This window comes from Synchiropus splendidus, chromosome 3 (assembly GCF_027744825.2).
Source record: "Synchiropus splendidus isolate RoL2022-P1 chromosome 3, RoL_Sspl_1.0, whole genome shotgun sequence".
NCBI lineage: Eukaryota > Metazoa > Chordata > Actinopteri > Syngnathiformes > Callionymidae > Synchiropus > Synchiropus splendidus.
The window spans coordinates 30112834-30133508 of NC_071336.1; the positions used below are offsets into that span (position 1 = coordinate 30112834).

General features: G+C 41.3%; 1 protein-coding gene across 5 annotated transcripts in view; it reads left to right on the plus strand.

The window, feature by feature from the left end:
• Positions 1-20675, plus strand: part of LOC128756227 (phospholipid phosphatase-related protein type 5-like) — a 137688-nt gene that overhangs the window by 92109 nt on the left and 24904 nt on the right. For all 5 annotated transcript variants that reach the window (XM_053860571.1, XM_053860570.1, XM_053860573.1 and 2 more), the window contains 2 exons: positions 5046-5178; positions 19180-19430. In XM_053860571.1, coding sequence (XP_053716546.1) covers positions 5046-5178; positions 19180-19430 — 384 coding nt within the window. The remainder of the gene's footprint in view (positions 1-5045; positions 5179-19179; positions 19431-20675) is intronic.

Here is a 20675-nt window from a genome sequence, read left to right on the forward strand (position 1 = left end):
TTTGCTCTCGGTGAATCCAGTTGGAACAGACTAAAAGCTTGTTTCACACCGCAGCATGGCACCACCACGAAAATGCCTCTCCATGCCATAAATGCCCTCATGCTGTAAATATTTCAAAAGTGGAACTGGTGGATATGAAGCGCCTATGTATTAACCTTGCGTTGCCTCGTGCCAAGTTTCTATTTTGGACAACCTCATGAGGAAAGAGCTGTGTGATGCAGTTCTGTGTTCCACAAAACCAGGATGTCTAGTTCCCGTGCAGAGGTGTCTAACGTCATCAGGCAACAATGGCGGAAATTCTCGTCCGCCAGTCGCAATATATTTAACAGCCTCACCGACCACCGCCTCCTGCAATGTTGCCTACGTTTCATTTTGACAGTAAAATCGCTTGAAATGGAAAGGGAGCATAAATGGGCCTTTAGAGTTCTTTTTGTTTGCCTTCAATCAGTATTAAGTTTCAAGAACACACTTTTAAAGCTCTTGTGTACCACACTATTGTGATTTGGTCCCCAAAGTAGCTGTTGTGAGTGGGACATCAAAAGACGGCAGGAACTAAAAAAAGAAACCTCTGTATGATTGAGGACAAAACATACAGTAAAAGCAAAAAACAAACCTGTAAATACAAGGTAAACTGTGTGCAATGATTTCACAAGTGTAAATCTAAGTTGTTTTTTTCATTAATGAAATTTCACAAATAATTGATTCAAAAATTATATTTTTTCTCATATGCATGAGAAAAAATTTGTATTTGTTTTATTGTTTTTGCAAGGAAAGAGACAGACAAAATGGGAAAAAAAATCAAAGCTACTAGGAGGAGTTCTACAACAAAGAAATCCAACTATATGTATAAGTAAAATGGAAGCCAGTTTAATATTACTTATAGAACAAAGTACAAAATAACATTGTGAAATTGTTGAGGAGGATGAGTGTCTGTGTAGATTAGAAACAACATGAAATAATTTGGTTTGCTTGGATTTGTCATTACATTTATGTTTAACAAGTAAATTCATTTGGATTCATAACTGCAGTGATGCTTGTCCATAATAACTGACAAAAAACCTTAAAAATGAGCAACACAGTCAAAATATTCTGTCCAGCTCTCCATTGAAGACAAGCCAGTTGGATCGTACGTGGGACGCTGCCAGCCACCATTTATTTAACACATCCTTTTCACACCAAATATTTACTAAAGGGTCCATTGCTAGATCAACTCAAGAGCAGATGCATTTGAGGTGGGAAAATAACCTCTACATTTACATACCACCGCCCTCTCTTGAATCCCATGACATTTAACTGGTTCATATTTGGTCCGCAGCTCCCTCAAACCTAATACGCATAAGTCAGTTGTTGCTATTTTTAACCGCAGCAGTATTGGCTCGGCTACTGAGGGCTGGTGAAAGTGAATAAAAGAGAAGGAATAAAGCCACGTCCCACTGTCTGGACAGATGTGGGTGTGTTTATATCTGGTGAAGAAAATGGTTGAGGTTTCCATCTACCAAGTGGTGAACAACAGAAAGGGGCAAAGCGCACATTAGGTCAATTGGAGCCTTTGAAGGTGTGACTGGATGTGTGAACATCTGTCTCCACTGAAGGTGTCAGCAGGGCTTTGCTCCAGCCAGTGTGACTCCCCAGCATGATGCTGAAAGTCGAAGTGGGAACTACAGGAAGATGTGAATGATTCTTATGGTTGAGTGTGTAGAGATTATGAAATGTTTGTCCACCGTACAGACAATTTGAATTATTCCCGCTCATTGCTAAGTGTGTCACTGGATGGTTCGTGTGCAGGTTTGAGTCGACCCAATAGTACAAAACATAGCGATGACTTTTTAGATGCTTGTTCAATGTGTATTAGCAGGGTTTCCACCACACATAAACTAGCATGGCTCTCTGCCACGTCTCGTATGAGAGCCGCCGTCCCATGAAAAAAATGATCTCTTTTAAAAGATGAAATCCCACCTGATCAAATGTAATTGGACCATGAACCATAAACAAAATCCTCACACATTAGCAATGAGGTTCCCATTCACTGATGCACCTGCAGCCATTACCACAGCAAAGAGTAATACACAATCTTCACAATACAGAATTGCACCCATCCCCGTTATCCTTTTCACCATATCCCTGGCTGTTGTCCTATTGATGACCCTGATGTGCACCAATGCACATCATAAAACCCAGCTGGTGCATTTTCCTATTTTCACCCATATCTGCCCTTGTCTAGTAACGTCACTTGTCTTTGTACGTGGCGCTTGTTTTTTTTGCTTTTCTGTCTGTCTGCAAGCAAAAAGTAAAAGCTCTGATTGTATTTTAATAAAAGTTCAGTCGATAATGGGAGGAGAAATAGGTGATTTAAATTTTGGGGGGGTACTGGAGTTCCGTTTGGATTTTGGAATGTTGTGACCGCCATGGCGAAATTTTGCACTTTCATTCACACATCTGAAGAGATTTTTTTTTAACTGTCAGAGAAGACCGCCGACGTATTGCGATTCTGTAAATTATAGCAATATATTCTAATAATAGTAATAATCATTTTAAGGGGTAACATCAGATGATGCAGTACAGTATCAATATAATAATATCATCATAATATGATGATATTATTATATCACCTTATATCACCTTCAGTGGAGACATCAATGTAGACTTAAAATATCAAGACAATATCACTTAAACCCAATCATCAAGTATTGCAGTGTTTCAGCAAAAATAATGATACAATACTGAGCAATCAAATATTGCGATATTTGAGTGTATCAATATTTTCTTTCACCCCTACCTTATTCTAAACTTCTACAGAGATCCGATAATCTGGTGTTTGCCATCCCTGAATGGGGACCCCACGTCAGATAATGCCTGCTCCATGTGGGCTCTTGATCCAAAGCTAATGTGTGGAATTGCGCTGACATGGTGTGTGTGTGTGTGTGTCTGCGGAGACGTCAGCAGGAGGTGGCTCCCTTATCTTCCTTGTTTACATTTTTAGCTGCACAGATTAACAACGCCTACTCCCCGATGATGTGGAAGCCTTCCACGTCAGAACATCATTTCTGCATGTGCTCTCAGCTAATTTCCGCTCCCAGTACAGTGAGTGCACAGCCAGATCCTGAACTCATTGTGCTGCTTATCCAGATTTTGCTTTGATTTGTCTTTTATTATTTGCTGACTTTTATTAGGTTTTGCTGCTTCAATGGTGAAGATTAAAATTCATTCAATTCAACACTGGGGTTCAAAAAGAGGGCTGACTCGCCATCTATTGAGGCCGTGTCCAAGTCGTGAACTGAATTCAGCCTGATGGAATTAGGTCACTTTTCTGTGATTGCCAACAATAACTGCACGGTTATTGTTCATTTTAACCAAACTATCAGCTTCCTTACTCCACTGGCTGCAGAGAGTTAATGAGGCAATGCAGAACATTCAAGGGAATGTTTTGGTTTTTTTTTTACTCAGACCTGTGTTCTTTCTGATCTCTAAATTGCTGTGATGTTTCGCAAGCTGAATTGGAGGTCTGTATATGAGAGACTGTTGCCTGTGACCTACATTTTAAAGGCTGAGGAATTCATACTTGCCCAAAGGGTCTCAGTAAGCCTCTCCGCTAGAGATTTATGTGTCTCATTTATAGTGGACACACTAAAACTGACACTCACGTTACAACAGATCCTTCCTGGTCTCACCACCAAACTGTAGGATATATATATATAATGGACTGCTTCGGTGTATATAATGGACTGCTTCAGTCCATTATACAGTATACACCTATCTGCTTCTTGGTTGACCTAGTTGGAGACCCCTCCAATGTTTACTCACCCTTATTCATCCTTTTCTTCTGGATCCTGTTTGTTCCAATCACTGGGTTCTGATGAATCATGGAGAGACATTGCCTGAGAACTTTGGCATATTATACAGTTACGTTGATGTCAGGATGTGTTTTTGCTGTGGATGAACTGTTTACATCAGAGGACTGTGGCTACATGGGCTGCTCACACACAAGTTACAGTCCCATAATGTGTGTCAAATTAGCTATGTAACTCACTATTGCACTTGCCGTGGTGAGTAAAAAACAAATACTGCTACTACTACTACTAATAATAATAATAATACAATAACAATTACAATTAATAACAATTATTCTTATTATTGCTATTGAAACCAGGTACAGACGCCTTTGTAAAATAATAATGCCACTGCAAGGTACAACATGCAATGTTTTGATACTGAATTTAAGGTCACACTGAGGTCATAGAGCAGTTACTGTTCCTATGAATGCAAATGGATGATTTACTGAAGAAAGAGCAGTGAGGAAACCAAATTGAACCTTGACAATTATATTTGTAAAAAACAATAATGCAGGCGTGAAGGTCCCTGGCGTGGAAATGGAGTTGCTTGGGAGATGAAGGTGCCGGAGTGAATATGATTGGTTTTTGAAAACAAGTTGAAAAGGGACGCGTACAAAAAAGAATCATTGTGGCCATGGTCTACATGTCTTCTGATAACTTTGTGTCCAGGATCATTATTCAGAATTTATATCAGTGTGGCATCACTCAGCCACATTACTCAACCTGATCTCTGTGTTTAGAAACAGAATACATAGATGGCCCTCCGTCATAATCGACCGAGACTCGTAACATAGGAGACGCTGCATAAACATACAGGCACATTTAAAAAAAAATCAAAACTCATTGTTCACTCATTGTTTGCGTCTGAGAAAACAAATGAAAACAACGTTTCGGTTGTTGTGATCTATCGTTTTTGTGTTTTAATGTAGAATTTGACTTGGACGGCGGCCAAATCCACCAAGTGATTCCATGTGACTTGGTGGGCGGGATTTGCCCCCTGGTCCTTCCGTTTGACACGTGCAGTGTAACTTATTGAACTTCGTCGAATGAGATTCCACGTGCAAACACAAGACTTCTCACATTCTGTGTCATCTTTATCTGTGCGTGTGACATCAGCTGAGAAGACGGCGCTGCTCAGCAGACTGTAAAACATGTGACCTCCCAACATAGCCTCACTAACTGATTCCTTCTATTTCCGGCCCTTATCTGCTCTAGATCACAGTCACAGAGACCGTGCTGTTCCTGGTCCAGTACACATCCAAAGAGTTTGACCGCTCAGAAAAAACTGTCGCCACGGGAGACTGCTGTTATCTCAACCCTCTGGTGCGCAGGACCTTCCGCTTCCTCGGTAAGTCACATGTCCAGTTAGTGCGATTGGTACCGCGTTTGTTTTAATAGCGCAGAGCACAAGCCATAAGATAACCTGCTGAGTCATCACTTGTTGCATGATTTGTTTTTAATTATTCAGGCAATCATTTGAGATGTGTTGGAAAATGTACTTCCACACACACATGCACACAACAAATGCACTTTGGCCAACAACAACCCGCAACTGTGTTCTGTTCAGTCATGATTGTGCGGCTGCAGACCTGCTTCCTAAAGCGCATCTCTTTCCAAGAGGAGCGCTTCGATGACAGATGCTCAATATATGCGAGACTGTGGATTAGTTCAGAGATGACATTGAGCATAAAAAGATCAATTTGAATGCCATTAAGTGTTGAATTGGAAATGTCAGCTGAAGGCAGCCATATGTCAGAGCTGAAGCTAATTTGGGTTCAGCAGGGACAACAGCAGCACCTCACCAGGAGGTATTTTATAGCCAAACATTTCTATCTTGTTCCCCATGTTCTTTGTGCACATCTACTTTCACAAGCAAAATCAAGTGCTACATTTAGAATCTCTCCTCTTCTCTCCCTCTATTTTACGGCGTTGTTGCTGTACACAACAACATATCCAGATCCAGTTATCCCGCAACTGTACATTCCACAAACATCCTGTAAAGCCCTTTTGATCGCGTTCATCACCGTCTCCACATGTTCCCCCACTGCCCGCACTCTCTTCTTTATCGCTCTGTCCATTACTCTCAATGTTTTGAACTGTTCCCCCTTACTCTCACTAGCACTCAGTATATCTCCTCAAACACTATTGTCCCGTAACCTTGTCAGTCAGACATCAGAGTTAGCTACACAGGCAGATCCCTGATGTAATCCGACTCTCACTTAGAATCTTCTCATAGAAGACAGAAGAATGATGTTGAGTAGATTACAGATCATCTCACACTCATCTTCTCCTCCTTCTAGTCATTTTTTTCCTCAGTAGGTGTATCAAATGTGCTTTACTAGCCCCAGTAGGTCACAAAGTTTTGCTATCTCACAATGATACCAGTCTTCCCACATGACAAATTTTGCTTAAACAAGAAATATGGTCACAATTCATTGCCCTTTTTGCTAGAGCTTTATTTTTTTCAGTCTTAAATTCTAAGTAACAAAGTTACTTTCTCATTACCTCTGGCCAAATGTATATTTAATTTAATTAAATTACATTAAATTAAATTAAATTAAATTTAATTTAATTTAATTTAATTTAATTTAATTTAATTTAGGCAGGTACAGCAATTTGGCTTTTTTTTATTTGGATAGTTCACTAAATTATTAGGCTGTTATGAAGCACACTACATAGCCTTGGTATTAATTTGACATTTTGAATGAGCTCATGGTCAAATGCACTCAATTTAAAAGGCACTTGCAGGATGTGAAATTGTGTGAGTACAGGTAATATTAAATTAATTTAAAAGTTAGTGCTAATACTGAATAATTTCATATCGCTAACTGTCTTCCACACTTTTTGTTGTCCTTGATTTTAACCCCTCTCTAAATGTGACTGAAGTCATAGAAATGAATTCTCTGAGATGTTCATCCCACCCAAATATGACAAGTATGGTGTAATGCTATTCTTATTGTCAAACTGGTCCTTTAGTCTATGCAGCTGTGCTACATTTCTAACCACCGAGAATAAATCCAGTCAGTGACTGACTTTTTTTTTTAGAGATGATTAAATGTGTTAAATCTATCAGCACTCTGCTAGTGCAGCTAATGACTGTAAAAGGCGACAGTGTTATGGATTCACAAATGGTTGCTCATTCAAAACTGTATGTCAAAAGCCAATGCTGTGCAAAGTTTGTAATTGGCAGATGGATTTTTTTTACTGAATGTGAACAGTTGACGTGTGAATCACGTGTTTTTGCCACCTGAGTAATAACGCTATACCCGCCTCCAGCACAAACCCCACATGCTTTGGCTGCTCCCTCTATAGTGAATAAGCTTTAGAAGATGGATGCATCCATATAATGTATGTGTGTCCATATACTCAGATATATCACACAATAACTGAATCACTAACCCCCCCGCCACCCCCAGGCGCCCCTCTTATTAAACACACACAACGTTGGCCTCTCCTCGTCTCCTTTAATGCTTAAGTGAGAGCAGAAGATAAGGCTGCAGAAGAGGATTATTACCTAGATCCCTGAGGGGGAATCCACTCGCTAGCCCGGCTTTGCCCTCGCACTTACACATCCCGTGTGCCATTCACATGCTCGTTAACATTAACATCCCTTTTTTCGAAAGCCTTCCTGCCGGCTGAGACTCATAGAACTGGTGATCATATTACACAAGGCTACGGCTGCTATCTCATCAGGGTAATGTCTCTGTGCTAATTGATGTCAGTGCTTGGCGTTGACTCCTGGTTAACTTTATTCCCGGCTAAGTAAAGGATGAATGGCTGCTGCGCTGCGGAGCTCTTGAGAGTCGTAGTGAGAGTGAGTGTTATCGAGGTTTGAGTAATTAATACTCTTGACAGCCGTCAACCCAACTTCAAAACAAGTTCCCTATCTTTCATACAAACGCAGTGAAGAGCCTCATTGTACCCTTTTGTTTAGTCTCGACAGCCCTGATGGGGGAAACAGAAGTGAAGCACATACAAGTTAAATTCATCGTTTTGTTTGTTATTATTTTGAAAGTATACTTTCTTATCATTTATTTTGTGGCCTCCTTTTCATGTATTTTTTTCTCATCCTTTTCTTGGGTCATTGGTGTCAGTAATAAAATTTGGTGACACCCATACCTTTCCTTTCCTCATAGTCACGTGTATTTTGTATGGACACTTTGTTCTTAGTGTTCGAGAGCATTTTTTCCCTCTTTCCCTTCTTTTTTTCTAATATTTGTCACCAGCCAATTTATCGACATCATGAGTTGCTCAAAATGTCAGCATAAAGAGGTTAAACTAGAAAGGTATTTAAAAGGGGGTTGACTTCTGTCAATCCGTCCGTTTAGGTCATTATTGTGATTTTTTTTTCCCCCAGTGTTATTGCCCTGCATTTATTATAATCAACATAATTTGGTCTCCTTTTAGTATTTTCATATATCATTGATAGGCATTGGCCGAATGTGACAGCATGTGGCAGTAGTTTTCTGGAATACACACAATATGACTTCAGTGTAATTCGTCGGCCTGACAAGAGACGAACCAACGGACAGATAAATGCCAACTAAAACATAACCTTCTAGCTTCTGCTTGAATGTGTCGGTGGTAATCTGGAGAAAACACACATCCACACATTCATTTGAAGCCACTTAGTCAGTTTGGCGATAACGTGCAAATTGGTGAGGCATCCAGTGACCTTGGCAGTGTGATTCACAGCTCTAGGTGCAAAGTCAACCATGACACATTAACTGATGCACTCACTGAGAACGACTGCGGAGCACTTGATGTCTCAACAAGTCAGTGTTTTAATCCTGAATTTTGAACTGTTGGAACGGACTGGTAGACCACTTTGCTGCTTGTCAGTGACAGGAACTTAGATGTTTTAAAGTGCTTTTATCTGGACAGAAGACTCACAATTAAATACCTTTTACTTCCGTACCACTGACTTTTTTTTTATAGAACAAGGAAATTTGATTTGATATCAAGAGAAACACTGCATGCATTAGCGGTACACTTAGATTCAATAAGGGATGTGACATACAAGTTAAAAACCCACTCTTCAGATTAGTCCTACTCTGAGGGAGAGTGCTGCTCATTAATTTGTTAAGTGTGTGGTGTACTGTGTAGCTTAACATAATTTTAAAGTTGCAGAAAAGTGGAAGTGCTTTTAATCTGGACGCTCACAGCTCAGTGGAGCAAAAGAAGTGCCTCTTCTGCTCCGGCATTACAGCATTAGCTAATGGCTCTGTGACAAGCAGTCAGGGCTTCTGTATAGCACCAAGTTCTGTTCAACATGCAGCTCTTTGTCACCACACCTGAGTGAGACTCTTGCTGCCTCTTGGCCATCACCAGCAAGGTTTGTTGGTGTTGATCAATTGGCTTCCTCTGAGCTCCCTCATGTGACCCCGTCATCCTGAGGTCAAAGGTTTCCTCAGTTCATACCTTTGGTATGTGTCCACCAGGATTTGAGCCGTGGATCAGTGGGTCACTAATGTGCCCTAGGGGCATCAACATCCATCTGCTGGCAGTGTTTCTTGATGAACACGAGTAGCAACTGGCAGAGTCCCCGCGTATCTCCACGCCAACAGAGAAATCCACTGGGATCCTTTGTTTGCCTTGTTAGTGCTAATCTCTTCAAGCTGCAATGAGTCATGTGCTGTTAACATGGAATTACAACCGTTTAACATGGAAGGTTTCTATTATGCACTACACAGATGTGGGTAATAATAGAAACATCCTTGCGGCTAAATTGTCACGTAAGGATTATAGTCAGTGTAACATTGCCTCTTCTTAGCTTCAGATTTTATTTGTACATCTCAAAAATAATATATCTTTGAGATGTATGGCTTCTAAAAAGTGGCTCAATTTATTGTTTAATAAGAACGTCATCAGGTGTCACTTTTGGAGTAATTCCATTGCAGCTCTTTTGGAAACAGTCGTGTATGAAAAGTGACTATTTTTCCAAGAGTGGTGTTCACGATGGCCAAGCTACCTGTGTGTTGAGAATCGGCAAATTCCGATCACATTCAGAAAACTGAATGCCTAGAAACAGCTTTTTCATGGAAATGAGTGGGGCATAATACTGGGAGAAATCAGAAATGTAGGGGTCTAATTTCTCATGTTTTGCAGTGTAGGGCCCCTCTAGCAAGTCCTGACAGTAATAAGTTCTTTATTAATGTTAATAACAGGCTAGTATGCTGCTAATACACATACAGGATTTCCGGAACATGATCACACGGCCATGGCTCAAATGAGTGCTGCCACGCCTTTAGAAAAACATTCTCTTGTGAAAGGTGAAATCTCAAATGTGTTAAAAGTGGAAACATCGAAACAAGTGGAGATCATGGAGGTGAACATGTATGCAATATACAATACGTTTGCTAAGCTAAAGTGTGACCATTTTTTAATGCACAAGATTATGTAAGTACTGTTGTCATCTGTAGTGGTTGAAACTCAGTTGCTACATCGGAATTTCTCTCTTACTATTTTGTGAAAAGCTTTCAATAATTTGTTTTAGAAATGTCAGTATTAACGTGTTACTACATGTTAATAACCAAAAATAAATACATTTTCGCTGCTTTTCTTGTTTGACTGGTGATGGTTCTCCATCTGATGGATATCCATGTGTAATTCTGCATGTCTGGCCGTGTGGGTATGTGCGGGAACTTTTACGCACAGGGTCCCTAAAATGAAGACCATGCTTCTACCATGCTTAAATCACACCTTCCAGAAAGATTAAAACGATCGCTCTGAGTTGTGAAAAACAAATCACGGTAAAAGGCAGGACCTTTTGTGATGTGCGCTTCACGTTGTGTTCCAGCGATGACTACTGGCAGCGGAACACGTTCGCTGTAGGTCTGTTAAAAATTGAAGTAAGCCGTCTTGTTTTTTTGGATGGGTGCCTCTGAGAGAGGGAGAAAAATGTTTCAAACAAGCGAGGGAATTATGTCTTAACAGCAGCTATTTTGTTTCATTTATCCTAACTTGTGAAAGACTGCATCTTTTGTTGAGTCAACTTGTTTACAAAGCCACAAATACCAGGAATGCTGAATACATAATGAGTAGTGGGTGGATTGTTAATAATCAAAGTGTTCTCCTCAGCCTGAAGAACAAGTTGTTTTTCAAAAGAAGCGGAAGGTATTTTATGTTTACAGTAGTTAATAGTCATAGTTTGATCTCAATATTTTCAAAAACACCCTGCAACTTGCAAAAAGAGATGCTTTGTGAGTGCAGCGGTGAGTCAGTATGTGCGAGGTACTCACAATGAATTGACGGCTGAAAAAGGATTAGAGAATGTAATTGAAAGAGTAAAAGTTCCACTCAAGCATTTGGCGACGTCGGACGTGATCGGTGGAGTCTTGATTTGTATTACAGTTATCCAGATAATGCAGGAACACATTGTCCGTCGTGCCCTGATTAAAATTCCACGAACGCCTGCAGCAGAGTTTACGCCTGCTTTTACAAATGTTTTTATGTGGCACAGTGTTTTTGCAGCTTGGGCGCACAAACATGCTCATGAGACCTTGCAGACACAACGTGATGCGCTGCACACGGAACAGTGGTGAACCAGGAGGTTGTATTTTGCCACTGCTAAATGTGTGCGGAACATAAAAGTCGTGCAACATGAAATAACACTGCCCGAGCCATTCCTGTGACTACAGGGAAATTAGTTTGGTCTTAACAAGACAGATCATTATTGAGTATTCCCAGACACCACTGACCCGTCTTCTGAGGTTGTCGTGGTAACATGGCTATATTAATTAGCCGACCACTGTTGTAATCATCGGTCACGACCATCGAGGCGAAGCTGTGAAACACTGATGTGAAGAGCTTGTAAATTCATGCTGAAACACAAGACTTAATTGCATTTTCTCACATTTTGTTGAGCATTAGAATTACAATCCACTAAGGAACTCTTGGTTGTCCAACGTAGGCACTCAGTTTTGAATCATACTGTAGACTGGTTTAATTTACAACCACTTAAAGATACGTCGTGTGAAGGACAGTCCTCGGACGGAACCCCAAAGTGTGTTACAGTATGTTTAACTGTTTACTGTGGTGAAGATAGAGCTGAGCCAAAAGGCAAAGCCGACAGTTTCGTGGTCATGTATATCAATAAGGCCCGGGCAAATCTTGCGGTAACAATCTTTTGGAGCATACCTAGTCGTGTTCTCAACAAGATAGTGAGCTGTTGCTGCATTATTTTACTTGCTATACATTGCACCTCATTTGACGTAACGCTTCAGTCATTGAACCAACATGTGCGCAGCATGAGTAAAGTGCAAGTTGCGACATGAACTTTGAGAGTGAAACCTTAAGGGATGCTACTCTGTAGCTCAAGTGAAATGCTAACACCAATGGGGTGGTGCTCCTTTCGCACAGTATCACGATTGGTATCTACCGTCCTCCGAACCATCGTGCTTTAGTCATGGTGTCCTCTAGAAAATCGTCTGTAAGGTGGAAGGCCACATGAAATGCTACATACACCAAGTGACATTTACATGAATGTAGTCTTGTAACCTCATGACTGGCGTCCCCAACCCCATGTCCTTCTTTTGGAACGTCACACAGGAGGGAAAACATTAACTCCAACATGAAACATCCATGTGTCAATGCAGAAGGCTGGCTTTGGCGTCAACATAGGACTCAAAAGTGCACTTGGAGATAGTTGCTATTTGGCACCCTGCGAGTGAAAATGTGTCGCCCAAAGGCTGACAGTCGAATGGCTGGCCGTTGAGATCACATGGGCATCTGATCCAGATCCGTCCTGAAGTGTTCTGGCCATGTCCTACTGGGAGGAGGCCAGAATGCAATTTTGATGAAAACCTTTGCAGAGCATTATGGGGCTTGTGTTGGGGGAGCTTTTCACTGGCAGGCCATTAATTATAGACGTACTGAAATGATGTCTTGGCCAAATACAGTTCAGTTGCGGCTGAATTTTTAATTAAATTCTACAATACGATCATCTAGCGTACGAGTATGTTGCACACCCAAGTTTGCAGTGTGACAACATGAAAAGCTGTTGATCATTTATTAAGGACCCGTGCTGCGTTTATTGGGGACAACAACACCCTGAAATGATTCAATTATTAAGCTGTGTCATTATAAATGGATGAATGACAGTGTACAGAACAATCTTAAGCATCTCAGAGTCTTTATCTGTAATATTTGGCGCTGCTTGTGTGGCCCCTTGAACACGCCCTCCGCCTGCTGAACATTAAGTTGGTGTTCCTCTGTTCACTCAGCCACATCAATATGCATGTTGGTTGTCAAGTTTCTGTTCCGCTTCAGGGTAACACAGGATCATGTAAGCTTAACACTTCACTTCCACTTCTTAATAAAAGGCTTTTCAGCAATGAAAAAAATATTTAAATTTATAATGGTGGCGAGGCTAATGACACTCTTGCATGCTCGTCCTTGACAGTTGCCTGCGCTGTTGTGTGTGCTGAGGCTTGCTGAACTTTACGTCGGCAAGTCAGTTCACAGAATTTTCTGCCAGCGACATTATGTAACGGTTCAGAACACTCTGGGCCATTTTTGAAAGAGCACATGCTAGGAATACTGAATTGTGTTAGCGGTTTGTCAGTGGCACGTGTGGGTGTTGTGTGTTTTGAGGCGCGCTAACTTAGTATAAATGCACAAATAATAAATGGTGCATGAGGAAGAGAAGCAGTCGTGTTTTGATGAGGGATTTGTGGTGAAAAAAAAAAGATCTTCAGCATCTCTCTGGACACATTCTTCTCCTTCTTATTATTATCATTATTATATCTAATAATCAAATTATTATTATGTATAATGATATATGTATAATCTGTGTCTAAACACGACTACTTGATAAATCATAGGTCATAATGATTTTCAATAGCAATTTTTCATTCACAATTTTATTTAAATGAATACACACAATATTCATATTACTATATCTATATTTAAATGATGGCCATATTTCATTATATATTAAAATATTACATATCAAAACTGAGGCAAGAAAAAAATCTTCACTTAATAATTATCAATTTCAATTTTGTTTTATCAGAAACTTGGACGCACATTTTATTCAACAGAAGAAATGAAGCTTCAATCCTGCAGTTCAAACATTGCATCATTAGTGACCGAGACTCTGTCGGGTGCTGGATTTATTCACTGCCGATATTTCAGTCACGGCTGTCAGACTTCAGATCCATGATCAACACAATTTAAACTGAGTTAGTGCAGCGTTCCATGTCGATTGCTGTGAAGTCATTTTAATCTAACAGCACTGAGAGTCAACCTGAGATGCACCAGACGCAGCAGTGCCTCAAAGAACACACACAGCTGCTGACGCACTCTCAGATATTAGCGAGTCCATGATCTGTAATTGGATACTTAAATAAAACTTTATTGGGTCCGTTGTAACTCAGAATACATTAAGACTTAAAAGCTGACTGCGGAGTCTGCTAATGTCACTCATGCATGGAACTGATTTATTGAGCCAGAACTTAACTCCAAATCATTCTTTATTTGTTAAGAGGCTGTTTCCTATAAGACAACATAAACACTCACTCACTATTGTATATTAGTTGTGTGTGTCTCAGCGATCCTTTAGTACGAGTGAAGCGGAACAGATTAGCCAAGTGCTGTGGCCGACGGCTATATACAGTATGTACTTAAGTGGGCACTTTGAAAAAATTGCACCTCTCAAAATCATATGTATGCGGTCTTACGTTTGTGGTCAATTGTTCAGCCCTATTACATTGCCAAAAATGAAGCGGAGCCAGTGTCACTATGTTGGAACTCCTGCGCTGCTACCATAGCTAGCCTTCTGGAGGAATTGTGAGCGTGTCTTAGAATTTTAAGGCTGCCCCTTGATCCCTGGAGGCTAAATTTGACACAATGAAAACCCCGACGACCTAGCAACAACTGATAATTCTATCCTCGGAAGCAGGTGCCAGCAAACTGGACACGCATTCAGGCTGCAGAGGGTTGATGCGCCTAGCTTGCGAGTGACAATCCTAAGATACTGGCTGTGACTTGAAAGCCAAAACTATTTAGACTGCCAGTGTATAAATAGTTGGAACTTTGGGAGCAGAGGTTGAGTGTTCTTTACCGATCTTCTGAAGTGTTCTGTGGATGTCATGTTTCATGCATTTTTATACAAGATTGCTGCTATTATGGGGTCTAAAATCCCAAGTGAGGACATGATAACATCTTACATTTAAGACACAAAGAAACCATTATCCAGTTATGCCACATGCTCTGAATGGCCCCTCCGACCTCCACCATGATCATTCATGCAGATTCACACATGAGAGTTGCAAGAACTAGCAACAGCACCTACAGACCCTCTGATTATTGGATGAGTCAATCAACCACCTCAGCCAATGTCGCCGCAGGCACAGTGGGATTGATCCCAAATTGGTAGCGGAGGAGTGTGATTACGAGGGAGAAAGAGCTCGGCCAGAAGGCAAAGCTCTTCAAAGTGCTTTCCCAAACTCAACTTACGATATAAGATCAAGTGACTGAAATTGGTTTCCTTTGTTGCTTAGCATCACCCTGAAGGGGGGGGTTTGGGTTCTGGTGAGGTCACTGGGAAGCAGGAACAATGATGCCGCACATGGCCCTGGGTTTGGGATCAAGTCTGGTACCCAATTGGCTTGTGGTTTGAAGACATACGTCCAATAATCCATTTGGTGTCTAAACTGTCATTTCCGCATTGAAGGGCATCAGTGGTTTCTTGGACGGTTTTTAGGAACATACTCTTGGCAGATCCAGGACCAGATGGATACATAACATCTCTAGTCAGAGCAGCCTGAGGAAGCCAGAGAAGAGGAGGCCTGGGATTCGTTGGAGATAAAATCACGTTTTTTTCACAAGCAACGTCTTCCTCCCCGCAATACTGAAAAAAGTCCCACTTATCAACTTCCCTTATTTCCATGCATACTTTCAAACAATCTCTGAAATCATCCCCTCACTTTGCTGCTTATCCTGCCGCAGACAATTACTCGGCATGACAATGGGAAGCTAATTACTGCCTGGCTCGTTGCTACAACTGAATTAACTCAACATAAGTAAATTGTCGCAGCAGTAAATCTGGTTTTGTCAGAAAAATAAAACTGCGAGGAAATAGCTAGAGCTGCTGCTGCGACGTGTCAAGCGACGCCGAGTGCTGCTGGGAGGGAAAACAAATAGGTTGTTACGAGAGGATTAGCAGGCTATTTATTTTCAAAGTGAATAAAGTGTTTATGTTCTTCACAGCTGCGCTTTCCCATGTTTTATACATATATATGAACATGCAACATGTGTCAGTCTGCTGGAGCTTTAAGGCCACATCGTGACTAGCATCGGTACTCGCACTAATCCGGCCTATTTCGCTGTGCTCGTACTTGTCAAATACTTCATGACAGCACTCGATATGTACTACAGAGCTATCTATCTGCTTCTGCCTTTTATTATGGTGCATCCTCTCTCATGTGGCCCCAAAACACACATCCTATACGTACAGTACAGGCCAAAAGTTTGGATACGCCTTCTGATTCAGTGTTTTTATTTCTTCATTTTTGCCAGGTTCTATATTTGTAGATACATATTGAAGAGAGCAAATATATGAAGCAGGATGTACAGAATTATATAGCAAGGTAAAGCAATGTTGAATAAATCTAAATATGTTTAGATATTTTTGGTGATTCTAAGTAGCCACCTTTTGCTTTGTTGGCGGCGTTGCAAATCCTTGGCCTCTGAATAAGCCTCACGATGTAGTCGCTTGTTGTAAACCTGATCAGGTGACTCCATCATGAAGCTCATCGCAAGAATGCCAAGAGTGAGCAAAGTAGTTATCAAAGCTGCAAAGGGTGGCTGTATTGAACAATCTAAAATGTAAAACATGTTTTGAGTTGTTTGTTTACTTTGTAATTCCATATGTATGCATTCATAGTTTTTACGCCCTCATTGAGAATGTACAATGTAAATAGTCATGAAAATAAAGAGAACACGTGTCCAAACTTTTGGCCTGTACTGTATGTAAACCAGTAGGCAGTTCCAGGATCTTAGGTACTACCGGTAAATATCAGCATATGCATAGATTGCAAAGGATAAACCTGAAATATTAAAAGTTAAGTCTGTGTGTTGTTCTTGGGACATTTGCTGAAAAAAAAGAAAAACAGATTTAATTGGTATTATTAATGACTCATATTGGTAAACAAGGGAAATGAATGACAGTAAAAGGGAATTCTTCAAAATGTGGTGAAGCTGAAGATTGTTTTGGCTTCAAGAATACAACCAGAGTGTCCCCTGTGTTGCGAGTCAGTGGTGAAGGAAAACAATTTGTTTTCTTGAAGCTGGCCACAGAGAAGTCCCACTAATTCACAGGGATAATATCTGATTCTGTTTAAACTACTTGTTACCACCAAAGAATGACAATTACAGGCTGAATTATGCATGGTGTTCGGCCCATGTTTGAAATGTTATCTCCTGGTGTTATTGAATTTGACACCCCTGATGTATAGCATGGATGGAGGCAGTGTTCTTTTCTTGTTAATAGCCAACTAGGGGGATCTGGTCCAACCTACTGTGGTGGCTATCATGATTCTGCCACTGCTCATTTCCAGATTTTCCTTAAGTAAATCTGATGCTTGCTAGGAGTGCATGAATCTGTCGCTCACATCCACCCAACACCACAGGCCATAAAAACGGGGCACAGATAGAAAACATTGGATAATTCATAGTCATCCATTATCCTCTGTGTGGAGGAAACCTGAGTGCCTGGAGGAAACGCAGACTCCCCACAACATTGACATAGTTCTTTCAGAAAACCAGATCAATTGGGAACTTTTCACAGCGGTTGTGACATTGTAATCTGGCAGTGTTAGTAAACACGATATCCTGACTTCTTCTTCTCATTTTTATCACACGGGCCGTGATATACACGTAGGCCCAAAGCATAACCCTATGCATGGCTCGACCATTTAAACTAAACCGTCCAAATGAAAGGTACGCCCCAATAAGCAATTTCCCTGTGACCGTGTCCGTGTTTGGGTTTGAAGCGAGCGGTAAGAGAGGGTGAGATCATCCATAAAACAAAAGTTCAATCCCCCTTATTTTTTGTGGGTGAGCGAATTATAAGGACTCATGAGTCATTCGAGCAGTGGCAGAATCAATTTGATGCTTGTGAAGGAATAGACCTGTCACCAAGTGTATCGAGTGTTCTGACTGATGAGCAGAAATGGCTTTAAACAAAGCAAGTGTCATCTTTAGCAAGTAGGCGTGATGCTGAATAGAAGGGATGTCTTCAAAAAAACCTGTTATTGGCAGCTATAGTCACAGCCAGCGGTTAACAGTTCAAAGAACACTGTGTGCGTGCATGCGTGCGTGTGTGTGTGTGTGGAAACTTTTCATCCACTGACAGCTTAGAAAGTTTCATTTAATTCATCCGCCTTTCCATTAAATTTCATATGACACTTGACCACATGAGTATGAGCAACACTTTTACTTTTCCCCCTATTAATCTAACTAACCGTCCTGTGAACACCGCAAATCCCCGTCTGTGGTTTTAGAGGTACATTCGGCTCAATTTGACATTAATGGAAGTAATGCAGTATAACACAGGAACAACAAAAGGCTGGAAAATGATGTGGCACGAGACAACAGATGAGGTTTATTCATAATATGTGTATGGTGCCGGCACACATTTAAGTCACTGCTCCTTCTTAGGAACGCTTTCAGGAGCTGCGTCTTTTGAATGGTTTTAACAAATGCAAATGGAAGTTGTGTTATGTGGAGAGGAAGACAGAACACAATTTAAACGGCACGGCACGCTCTGGTCTGAAGCTCATTTAAAGTGATTTCAAAAACTGCTCTGGGGTCAGACAAATCGAACTTTAAATTTGTTTTGGAAGCCGTGGACGGCACGTCCTGGGGGCTGAAGAGGAGGCGGAACATCTGGTTTGTTTTGAGCTAAAGCTTCAATCTCCGATGGTTCGGGGTCGTGATAGCGCCGATGGTGTGGAATGCTCACTCATCTGGAAAGACGTCAATGCTGGAATTACACGGATTACTAGGCCAAGCAGCGTCCTGTGTCCATGAAAACATCACGCCTTTGCAGGAGAAGACTGGGTGCTGAAGTGGGTGAACCTCGGTCATTCAGTCCAACAGCAACGTCTTTGGGTTGCATTTCAATGCTGTTCTCATAAATTCTATGATCAGTCTACTCACTTCCAAGATATTGGAAAAGTTGTAAAAAGAAGAAGAAAAAAAGAAGATTGGGGAATGCGATGCAATGACTCGCTTTGGTAAACTTAACACACAACCTTGAAAACAAGCTAATGGTAGCCGTGAACAATCAACCCAAGTTGAGGCGTGAGGTGAGTGGATTTATTTTCTCTTCTTTTCTTCCCAGGAGTCTACACCTTCGGTCTCTTCACCGTCGACATCTTTGTCAATGCTGGCCAAGTGGTGACTGGGAATCTGGCCCCGTATTTTCTTACTGTCTGCAAGCCAAACTACACGGCTCTCGGCTGTCAGCAGGCGCTACGCTACATCAGCCATCAGGAGGCGTGTACCGGAAACCAGGACGACATTCTCCGTGCCCGCAAGACCTTCCCGTCCAAGGAAGCAGCTCTGAGTGTGTACGCCGCGCTCTACCTGGCTGTGAGTTCCTTTTCAGTTGTTATATTTCCAACACATATTTTATCAGCAAGGCATGCACTCTGTGATGTTGACATTCAAAGCTCATGTCTACTGTGCTCATACTGAACAGTTCAATTGTAGGGACCCAACTGACGCGGACAGCTAGGCCCCTAGTGGTGCTGAGAAAAGTGCCCCTTTTTTAAACTGTTTTTTTTTTTCCATGCATTAAATTTAAAAGTCATACTCTGGATTTTTCATGTTGCGTAATAAGTTTTAAATATTGCACATGGATAACGTATGTTGAGGGGGAGAGGAGTATTGGTCCAACAATGTTGGAGATGATGGAGAGGAAGACCAGCAATGAGGTTCATCTGCTGGGGAAATGCTTCAAGAAGTAGAAGGGTTAATAATTGTAGAGGGTAGCGACAAAAATGTTCCTTAAGCTTCTGACCATTTTGAAATCCCGGTCTGCCTGACAAGCATCATTCCCTTTATACTCAACTTTTAAAAGTCAAGAACATAGAGAAACATTTTACATCAAAGTCCTCGTCTCAACACATCTGAAAACCTGCCAGTTATTTATCACTTGTTATGATCAGGCAGTTGGTGGTCAGCTAAGATTTGAGCAGATGAAACCCTGATTATGTCTTGACTGATTCAAATTTTAACTTTGTCTAAACTTCCCTTCCACTTGAAGCCGGTGCAAACTGAAATATTCAGAGATGGTTTCCCGGGTGGCCTGTCTTAATCTTTCATGTGCAGCTAGGAACATCATCCGGTTACTGTCAAACTCCTGGACAGCTGCTCTGCCTTCTGAACGTCAAGTGAAACGTTTGCCCTTGTTCCACCTTTGTGCCACTGGTCCACTCAGTTTCAGACTCTGGATGGCTCCCACCCGCCCAGAGAAAGTATATGATCTGATGCCTTTAAGGGCGAACGACTCCTGTCTGTTTTCATCCAGGCCAAGTGCCAGCAAATAGCCAACATTTGTGCGCTTGACTTGTCAGTGAAGCACTCTGAACTTTAATAAGATTATGGCTTCTAAGCCCCATAATAATTTCCGTTATGTAAGCGAGTGGGAGTCAGAGGCCTGTTAAAGATGCCACATCTGATCTGTATCTCGAACTGGTTCATTTAAGCCAAGTTATGTTGAAAGGTTACTGCACCTTAAAAGTTTTTTGCATTGTTTGTGTCGTATCACAAGTTCATCTGGCTGCCTACACTTCTTCAATAGTGGCCCTGATCCTCATGACAACCGTTCCTCGG